Consider the following 10953-nt stretch of genomic DNA (forward strand, 5'->3'; position numbering starts at 1 on the left):
GATGCCGGTCTGCCTTTGTACCCAGCACATCCGTTACCCGAGGTCACCCCAGTCAGAGAACGACCGGCCCGGCGCAGGTAAAGTCATATTCAAACTATAGCCGGAAATCATCTTTCCGCTGCTCTTTCCTGGTCAGATGCTTCTTTTCCTTACAGTTCAGGGACTTTCGATGACTGAATGAAGGGTTGAAGATGATTCATTAGAAGATTAGTTTATTTGGAGGACTATCACAGTGAGACGCCTGTTGCAACGGCTATAGAATAGTGTGAAATGTATGCACATTTGTGACAATAACGCATATAATAAATACACCAGATTCTCGTAAGATAGGTAAATGGCTTGTTTTGTAATGAATAAATAATAAATAAATAATTCGTGCTGGCACAAGACTGCAAGCAAAACTCAACTGTATGCGATGTTCCTTTTTGATCGCAACATATCACCAAAGCGAGACAAGTTTAAACTTCATTTCACGTTGTTAAGCGTATATTTAGTCTCTTGGCAATGACTTATTGCAATACGCTTTTCGTCGCTCCTACACACCATGGACCACTGCTGGCGCATCGTGCTTCACAGCTCTGCATGATAATCACACCTAATGCGTGTGGGGTAAGCACCAATGCGACAGTATTCACGAAACACTATGGCTCCAACTTACCCTTGCTGTTAAACCCGTCCCTCTCTTAAAACCGTTTGTTATACTGTATGTTTGAATAGAATGTGCGAGCTTAAATGCCAACTACATTTGACCTATATAAAGCTCGCAGCTAAAGTATTTTGACTAAAAACACATTACAAAATGTCAGTTTATTTACCATAATGTTTCGAGTTGTAGCTACTATAGCCGCCATAATTGCCATAACCCTTGCCGTAGTTCCCATATGATCTATAATTGTTGTAGTTGTAGTTGTTGTAGTTGTTGTATTTGCTATTGTAGTTGTTATTGTAGTTGTTGTAGTTGTAGCCGTTGTAGTTGCGGTTGTAGTTGTTGTTGTTATAGTAGTTCCTATTGTAATTGTTGTAATAGTTACTGTTGTAGTTGCCGTTGGAGTTGGTGTTGTAATAGTTATTGTTGTAGTAGTTGCTGTTGCTGTTGGTGTTGCCGGTGCCGGTGCCGTGCGAGTAGCCGTAGTTGTTGTGAGATGTGGCGTACATATGGGACGGTGGATCCACGTGCACCGGCGGACACTTGAGGCCGGTGATCTTCCACTGGGCGGCGTCTGTGCAGAAGGTCTGCAGCCCGAACTGACACACGTACGCGCCCGGGTAGCACTCGGGACTGTCCAGACACGTCTGCGTGCCGTTGATCACCGCGCACGTGGCGCCCGGACACGCGTTGGCCGCGTCACTGCAGCGGCCCGAGTGTGCCGGCTGCACGCAGTTACTGACTCCCTTGTTGGAGCTGGGACAGCACAGCAGGTCAGACTCGCACTGGTTGTCGAACTGACACGTGAACCCGCCCTGAGTCGCCTCTGTGACCGCGTCCGGCGACGGACAGTAGCCGAACTTGGGCTGCGCCGTCGGCGGACAGTGCGTCTTGTATCGGCAGAACGGAAAGTTGTCACAGCCGGGGATCGAGCCGTCCTTGACGCGGTGCACGCAGGTTTTTCCCTCGCCGCAGTTGACGCGACTGCAGAGGTCCTCCTCGCAGATGGGTTCCGGGTGACACGGCGGGTCCGGGCAGTGCTCGGCGTCCTCCAGAAGACACGCCGTGCCCGGGCCGCACTCCATGCCGGCGCAGCTGGGCGGCGGCTCCACGTGCACGGGCGCCTCGGTGGGCGGCGGAGCCGGGGTGGGCGCCGGGGTGGTGGCCGGGGGACGCGCAGTCGGGATGTGCACCTGGGCGCCGGCAGAGAGCACCAGTCGTGGCCGCGGGGTGGTGGTCGTGGTCGGCTGCTCGGTGGCAGCCGCCGGGGCCGGGGTCGGCGCGGGCGGCTCGGCCTGCAGACCAAACAGCTCAGCAAACGAAGGGATGAGCGGCTGGTCGGGCTGCAGCAGCTGCGGGCCGGGCGGCGGCGGCGGCGGCGGCTGCGGCTCCGGCTGGGCGGGCGGCGGCTTCTCCGGCGGCTCCGGCAGCTCCTGCCCCGGCTGAGGCAACGGAGGCAGCGGCGGCAGCAGCAGCGGAGGGAACTGCTGAGGCAGAGGAGGCAGCGACCCCAGCGGAGGCAGGAAGGGGAAGAGGTGAGGGAGGAAGGGCGGCGGGAGGAGGGGCGGGCTAGAGCCGGCGTCCGGCTGCTCCGACTCAGAAGCCGCCTCTTTGGTCTCCTGCTCAGGCTTGGCCAGCTCCGGCTCTGTCAGCTCCGGCTGCGTCAGCTCCGGCACAGGCTTCTCCGCCGGTTCAGCCGGCTTCGCTTTTTTCGCCGCTGACATCAGCGACTCTGGCACCAGCTCAACGTCTGGCGACATCTTCTTCAGCTGCGGCTCCGCTTCCACCACCTGCTGAGCCGGCTTAATGAGCCGCGAGGACAGCTGCAGCAGGTGCGGGAACGAAAACTGTGCCGGGTCCGGCAGCTGAGGAGCCGGCGGGGCGGGCGCCGGAGCTGACTTATCCTCCTTTTCCTCCGGCTGGGGAAGCGGGGGAAGAGGCGGGAACGAAGGGAAGAATGGGAATTGCTGCAGCAGCTGCGGACTCAGCGGTGGTACTCCTGAACTCAGCTGTGGCACTCCCGAGCTCAGCTGCGGCGCTGTAGAGCTCAGCTGTGGCACTCCCGAGCTCAGCTGTGGCACTCCCGAGCTCAGCTGTGGCACTCCCGAGCTCAGCTGTGGCACTCCCGAGCTCAGCTGTGGCGCTGCCGAGCTCAGCTGTGGCACTCCCTTGGACAGCTGCGGCACTCCCTTTGGCAGCGACGGCACCCCTGAGCTCAGCTGTGGCACTCCTTGTGGCAGCTGTGGTACTCCTTTTGGCAGCTGCGGCACTCCCTGTGGCAGAAAAGGAAATCCCTGTGGCAGCTGCGGCAGTCCTTGGCTCAACTGTGGCTGGCTCAGCTGCGATAGGCCCAGCTGTGGTTGGCTGAGCTGTGGCTGGTCTGGCTTAGGCTGGCTTGAGGATGAGAGTGGTTGCGTCTGGGTCGCCTTTGGCTGGCTGGACTGTGGCTGGCTAGGCTGTGACTGGGCTGTCTGAGCCTGACCCGCCTGCAGTTGGCTCAGCTGGGGCAACGGCTGCAGTAGATGAGATAACGGCGAAAAATGGGTGATTGGGTGCCCCGGAGGCAGGGGAAGGAGCCCCTGGAGGCCATTGGCACCCGTCGGAGGCATCGTGAGAGAAGCTGACTTCATCGTCTTGTTCGGCTTGGCAGGCTTCATCAGCACGGTGCTGTTGCTGTCCTTGATGTCGACGCAGACGGGTTTCATCGTCCAGAAATTGCTGCTGTTGAGCACGGGTCGACGGAAGCATTGCTGCCCCTTTGGGCAGGGGTCGTCACACTTACGGTACGCCCCTGAAACAGAGAAACAAAGTGTCAGAGACTGAAGAGTCGATCGCCGATCAGTCGTTCGACGAGCTACTGCCGCAGTTGGTGGCCAATTGCCGTGGGTATGGCAGCGTGGAGTAGCTATGGCGGGCCGGACCACTTGTTATGTAATCGTCACGTGACCAGCACGAGTGTCTGACATCGACTGCATCGTTTGATATGGCACAACTACGAGGAGCATCATATAAGGGTAGCTGCTTTCCCACGTGTCTATAGATAGCTTCGCGCACTCCCTTTATGATGTCATTATGCCGCATCAAATATTTTGCTTGATGTCAGTCATTGCATGGTATGTATATGAGCCAGGCGTGAGTGAAGCACACTCCCGTTATCCGCTTTTTTACTTTTCTGTGTTATTTTTAGGCGTGGCATGAGGTCTTAAAAAGCATTGCTAACGAGGATGTCACCCATGAATGTTTGCTGTGATTCGTGAATAATACATAATTGCATGCCTTATTACATATATTTTTTTCGTCTAAGTCATGCACATGTTTGACTAAAAGCATCATAATCCACTTAAGTCAGGGCTTATTACCCACCAGCTCCATCTATCAACTGACCTGTGCCAATGCATGCGGAGAATATTGAATAGACGATGGAATTTAGAGTGGTACGTTCGACATTTCCGCATAATCGTACAAAACCCACCAAGCCAACTTTTGTTTCATTAATTTGACCTCCGATTAGGCGTGTAGTCCTGCAACTGACTGCGAACCGTCTCCGTCTTCGGCGAAAAGTGAGCGCCAAAATAACTCCAACGGGACGCTCACCACTGGTGCACGGGTCTTTTGGCGGTCAGATGCCGTCGCTACTAGGCTGTTGGGAAGTACCTCAGTTATGTAATGACACGACCAATGTCATTCCAATGACAACGCCTGCAAACATTCTGTAGTGAGTTTTCATTTTTTATGAAGGTAAATAGATGGACTGATAAAATGGCTGGCACCATAAACCCTACTTCTAGCATTTGCATACCATCACGCCTTCAAAATTATTTGGTATACTGATTGGAAACAGATGTGACGAGCAGACAAAACGTCAAGAATGCCTGTATAGTGTATGTGTTTGAATGCGCTCTAAAGAATGTTAGCTTAATAAAAACAATGAAAAAGAGTTTAGATACCAAGCTACTGAGCATTTCCGTATTATTGACACCTTACTTTGTGATATGATCTCTAACATACCTATAACAAATGTTCTGACCGCCTAAACCGTGTAGCGTGCACACCGCACATAGAGGAAGTCACATTTGTGAATATCGTTCACAAACTGATTGACGAGCAGACATTTTTCCTCTGGAAATCTTTCCCAGCGTGGCATCGCTGGGGTCCGTCTGCTCGGTACAGGAAATCGTAAACCCAATCAGTAACGGTAATGATGAACGTAGCTCCATTTTCCAGGTCAATACTGGTGGTACAATGAATTGACAGGCTGGGAGTTAGACGGGTGACAAAGGAAGAATGATATAAAACCTGTTGAACCTCTTTTTTCTCGCATAGCAGCGTCATCTGTAGCGAATCAGCGATTGGGTGTGATTGCTATCTAATTTTTCCCGAAGTGTGAACTTATAGGACAGGAATAAAATCTAAAGTAATTTAATGCATTTCGTTAATGTATCCTCTGAATTGATAGAAGCGTAAGGCCTGTTCGACACCCAATTTTACTAGATGTTTTTTTTCCTTCGTCAAGAGTACTCGATTGACATCAAATTTTGAGAGTTAACTTAAAAAATATTTTTTAATGAGGTTAGTGCTTGTGCGAGGAACATGTTCATAAATAGTAGAAAATGTAAAAACATGACCTTATTTCCTCGATAATTGCCAAGACTAATGCTGTACAAATATATACTTTATTTGAAAGAATGTAATATTTCGACCACAGGTCTTTTTCAAACAGTTTCAAATTAGAAAAGATACCATTTCCATTTGCCGCATTTCCAACTGCCTTTCAACAAAAATTTATGGTTGAATCGTGCCCACTAGCTCACTCGCACCACTCATGAAATATTTGGCTAGCAAAAATAGCATCACATAGGGCACCTATTTTTCAAAATACATAATTTCAGCCGTACGAGATAAGTAAGTATTAACATACCGACTGACCATAACACAAAACATCCTACAGGCCTTCGCCATTATTTCTCACAATTTCGTCCAAAGTCACCCAGCTGTCTACAAGGCATAACAGATGCAGCATGCCAGCAACTATCATATGCTGTCCAGGCTTTTACACATTTACGTGTCTATCCGTCCAGTATTCACATAACACCGTAACACCAGAATGGAATACAAAGAAAGCAAAGATGGGCATAATTGGCATACTCGCATAACATACCTATAGCGTTCAATGCCATAACATATAGCGTTCGATGCCCATAATCAATAACACATATAGTCCACCCCCCCCCCCCCACACACACACAAACACTATCTAGCTTTGAACGCGTGAACATACGCAGTACCTAGTGCACAGTAAACATATACAGTACACATTTACACATACATCGGCGTTGTTCCTAGCATTGTTTACCTTACAAAATAGGCCAAGACGATACATTACTGTTGAGTTCCGGACGGTTCTTTCTTATCAGCAGCGATTCAGCTATTTTACGGTCTGGATGGTCTTTAGACTTGTACAATATTTTAATTTTGAGCGGAGCAGACGTCCCATCTACGATACTGTCACCGTGTTTCTCCGTAAAGTGATCACCCAACGGAGTGTCAGGGGTCCTGTTGGTCATGTCGCGCACGTGTTCATTGAACCTGTGTAAAATCAAAAGTAAGGTAAAACGGTCAGGTTTGAATGTCAAGCTAGCTTGGAAGAACAAGGGTAAACTAAAAAATATGCTAGTCAAAACATCACTTCGCAAGCCTAAATGTCCGGGCGGTCAACGATGCCACGCATGTAGAATGGGGTTTACGGGGGATTGCACTCAGAAAAATGTGGTATATGAAATCAGGTGTGGGATCTGCGGGGGAAATGACAAGGAAGGTGTTTATATCGGAGAGACAAAACGGCCATTGCGCCTCAGGTTCAATGAACACGTGCGCGACATGACCAACAGGACCCCTGACACTCCGTTGGGTGATCACTTTACGGAGAAACACGGTGACAGTATCGTAGATGGGACGTCTGCTCCGCTCAAAATTAAAATATTGTACAAGTCTAAAGACCATCCAGACCGTAAAATAGCTGAATCGCTGCTGATAAGAAAGAACCGTCCGGAACTCAACAGTAATGTATCGTCTTGGCCTATTTTGTAAGGTAAACAATGCTAGGAACAACGCCGATGTATGTGTAAATGTGTACTGTATATGTTTACTGTGCACTAGGTACTGCGTATGTTCACGCGTTCAAAGCTAGATAGTGTTTGTGTGTGTGTGTGGGGGGGGGGGGGTGGACTATATGTGTTATTGATTATGGGCATCGAACGCTATATGTTATGGCATTGAACGCTATAGGTATGTTATGCGAGTATGCCAATTATGCCCATCTTTGCTTTCTTTGTATTCCATTCTGGTGTTACGGTGTTATGTGAATACTGGACGGATAGACACGTAAATGTGTAAAAGCCTGGACAGCATATGATAGTTGCTGGCATGCTGCATCTGTTATGCCTTGTAGACAGCTGGGTGACTTTGGACGAAATTGTGAGAAATAATGGCGAAGGCCTGTAGGATGTTTTGTGTTATGGTCAGTCGGTATGTTAATACTTACTTATCTCGTACGGCTGAAATTATGTATTTTGAAAAATAGGTGCCCTATGTGATGCTATTTTTGCTAGCCAAATATTTCATGAGTGGTGCGAGTGAGCTAGTGGGCACGATTCAACCATAAATTTTTGTTGAAAGGCAGTTGGAAATGCGGCAAATGGAAATGGTATCTTTTCTAATTTGAAACTGTTTGAAAAAGACCTGTGGTCGAAATATTACATTCTTTCAAATAAAGTATATATTTGTACAGCATTAGTCTTGGCAATTATCGAGGAAATAAGGTCATGTTTTTACATTTTCTACTATTTAAAAAATATTTTGATCAAGGCATAGATAACATGATTCGTGTTATCTATGGCCAAGGCCATAATCTGACTTGAAACGATAATGTTGTATCCAGTCATTTCGCGCTGGCGTTATAAACACACGCTGAGTATTTTCATCGTTTGATTAGCTATGCATGTAAGAAAAGTCGTCGTAAAAAAACGGTCTATGACCTTTTACGACATTTCATGACATGACACCAGACGTCTTATTACAACAGAATGATAAATCGAGAATGATAAATCGGTAAAACAAAAATAACATTACATAAGACCAATTATAATGCTATACCAAACAGGTATATATGATAAAAATATATCTCTCACTAAACGAGCCAAGATACCTATCGATGGATGAAATTGTACATTTGCTGCTTACAAGGAAATGTAACCGTTCTGAAAAAATATAATTTATATCTACTGCAAAGGCTCTGGGCCGTCATAAATCAGAAAGCACGACCGGTTGAAATCACCAAACGTCAACCACCAGGCATAACCAAAACGTCACATTCCGGCACTCAGCTCGTCACAGCACGTCACTATCCCGGCGGGGACGCACCGCGGAGCTCACACCTCTCACAGCTCTCACCACCGGTCCTCCTGCTTTCACAGCCTCTCTCCGGCTCTCACCGCCCCTCCCCTCCTCTCACAGCTCCATTCTCACCATGAGCGGGGCACAGGAGGGCGACAGTGAGCGTCAGCACGCCGAGTCGCGCGAGGGCCGGTCCTCCCGGCGCCATGCTGCCCTCCGTCGCCGGCCGGCAGCGACTAAGCCCTCCAGCCTCGGTCTCGCCATATAGCTTCACCGTTCGGCCCACTGCCTTCCGTGAACATTGGCGGAAACAGAGCCGGGGCCGGCGCTCGGCCGACCGACCCCCGTCACTCATCACACTAATCCGCCACACAGTTTTATTCATTAACGAGGGAATACACAGATTGAGGGAGCATTGCCATTGTGAGCAGACATCATTTGCCTTCATGATCTTTCCGGGTGTGCTGGGTCGTTTATTCCTCGCTCTCCAGTTTTCCCTGTATCGGTAAAGAAATCAACACGATTGTTGTCACCCGAGTGTTATTGATGCTCGTTTATCGTTTAAACGCGTTATTCATATTAAAATGGCTTAGTTCAATGTATGTCACCATATTTATGATGTTGTGGAAACAATAGACGATTCCAGTGCCAACAGCTCATCAACTTCCCCACCCCCCAGTACAACAGCACTGTAACGATGAGATTTAATCGCCTTTAACATATGGATTCAAGCTCTATCACGCTGTTGAACAGAAGTATAAACAGAACCATACAAAAGTGTTTCGAGTGGTTGCAGTAAATTTCCCAACTTCCCAGTGATAGGTATACTATATTTGCCTTATGTTTATCGCATCTTACCGCGATAACGCTAAGTACTTAACGGGGATGAATTCTTCTAACATTTCTTCACCAGGCAAAGTGTACGATTGACCCTGGTTATGTGTACAATTTTGTTCATTTATGAATTGGTCAAGCTTTAGCTGGGAAATAACTTACGAAACTGTCATGGGGAAAGAAAGTCGCCTGCCTTGTGATTTACGGTATAAAGGTCACCAATTACCATTTATATATCACATTTGACATCTTCCTATAATTATGGAATGTGAAACGGCATATAATAATATTGATAGGAAGTAGGAACTAGGAGCGTCACGACAGGGAATTTATCAACCACCAAAAACGACTGAGTCGCCTTGAGGCTGGAGAACGGTGCTTATATAATGTTGTTTTGTCGGAGACCTTCAATTCGTGTCCCTATAGCGACAGCGTGACAGCGTGCATGTCTGGCCCTTACGGTGTCTATATGTCGCGCCTGGATGACGTATGTGCTTTGGGTGCCACATGGACATGGAATGGGTGTTCTCGATGTATGTTGACGGATATCATACTCATACCTTGCTTCAGTCAAGGCCGCTGTAGGCTGCATCATTTCAAAGACAATACCAAACTCGCAGCACGACGAACCGGTGAAAGGACGATAGAGCACGAAAACACGATCCTCATCGCGTTGCATGCACAAGGCGAATTAATTCGGAACAAAAAATTCAGCTCAGCCATGGATCCATATATGTCGTAAGCAAGCCATGAGTCTTACATCCGACTTTAAATATTTGCTTTAAGCATGAAGCTATCGACAAGCGTCCACAATTAGAATTAGAAGCATGGTTCATATTTTCATAGACGAAATACAGCGTAGTTAAATTGATCATATGGTTTGTTATAAATGCATCGCGTCCGTAAACGATATTTTTAGCAGGCTGAGCCAAAGTGCTTCAAACATGACGAAATCTATGAGCTTGTGCATTTCAATGACTGACTAACCATCTTTGGCTAAGGAAAGCAGTGCGATAGCACATTATCAATTCGTACGTGTCATGGCAATCCCCTGGATACCCTTGATACCGAGGATTTCCTCTTTTCCTTGAAACCCTAAAAAAATCGCGCCAAAGCCGGTGAATAGGTAGGTCAAGGAAGGCCATGAACGTTATTGTATGAAAAAGAAAATCAAAAGTTGAGAATCACGCCATGCAGGTTTGCCTGGGTTGCCCCTTGCTTGGATTGTTCCAGCCATTCGCTCGAAACGTACCTTACGTTAGTGATCGAATCTTTAACCATATGCTTTACACGGTAAAATTGGGAAATTTTACAATTCATAAATGTCCAGAGATACGATATAATTAAGCATTACGACGCATAGTTTACAAGCAGTTTAAAAACTGCGTCTTTTAAAATTAATGATATTAACCTGATTTGTGCCTTTGAAGCCAAGCCCACACACACTATTAGCGCCATCGCGATAGCTTGCGTTGGGGAGGTGTCGGACGTGTCCATAAATCACTGACTGGGCCACATCCATTCAAGGCATTCGCCTGGAACATTTTACACACAGTCGCATCTTGTAACGTCAATCAGGTGCACCTTGAGTAGGTACTCGTAAGAAAAATACAGTCCACTTCTAATAATGCCAGCAGCAGGCATTAACGAGCATTAGTGTTACAAAACATTTGGACGTGAATACACTTGCACAATTCAGAGCATATCAAAAGGTGCAAACAAGCACGCGGCTTTCCGTGAATGTGTGACTTCATGGCAAAACCCAGTTATATTTGGAGTTAATACAGGACCAGTGGTGACTGTCGCTCTAAAATGGCAAGCAAGCTATGTGTCATTCTAAGGCTGCGCCAAAATGGTTGAACGAAACACATTCTCTAACGAGCACTCTGAAATGCTGCAATGAAAGATGGCTCTCTGCTACCGACAAAATACAATGTAGATAGGTACACATTGCACATGTCTTTAAGTTGACTCGTTTACCTACGAAGATGTTTCATATGGCAGACACAATTTTTGTCTTTTGTGGAAGTCAAGCGCACACACAAGGCCCAGCATATCCCGCGCACCGACGGGGGGGGGGC

The 10953-nt window shown here is 47.6% G+C and overlaps 1 protein-coding gene across 1 annotated transcript; it reads right to left on the bottom strand.

Moving 5' to 3' along the window:
* Positions 1-344: 344 nt before the first annotated feature.
* Positions 345-8270, bottom strand: LOC122363977 (proline-rich protein 36-like). The gene is made up of 2 exons (XM_043333884.1): positions 8171-8270; positions 345-3437 (listed from the first exon to the last, which is right to left on the bottom strand). The coding sequence occupies exons 1-2, from the start codon at positions 8244-8246 to the stop codon at positions 808-810; spliced, it is 2706 nt and encodes a 901-aa protein (XP_043189819.1). The 5' UTR covers positions 8247-8270; the 3' UTR covers positions 345-807.
* Positions 8271-10953: the final 2683 nt, after the last annotated feature.

The sequence above is a fragment of the Amphibalanus amphitrite genome, unplaced genomic scaffold (genome assembly GCF_019059575.1).
Source record: "Amphibalanus amphitrite isolate SeventyFive unplaced genomic scaffold, NRLGWU_Aamphi_draft 000650F_arrow, whole genome shotgun sequence".
In the NCBI taxonomy this organism is placed as follows: Eukaryota; Metazoa; Arthropoda; class Thecostraca; order Balanomorpha; family Balanidae; genus Amphibalanus; species Amphibalanus amphitrite.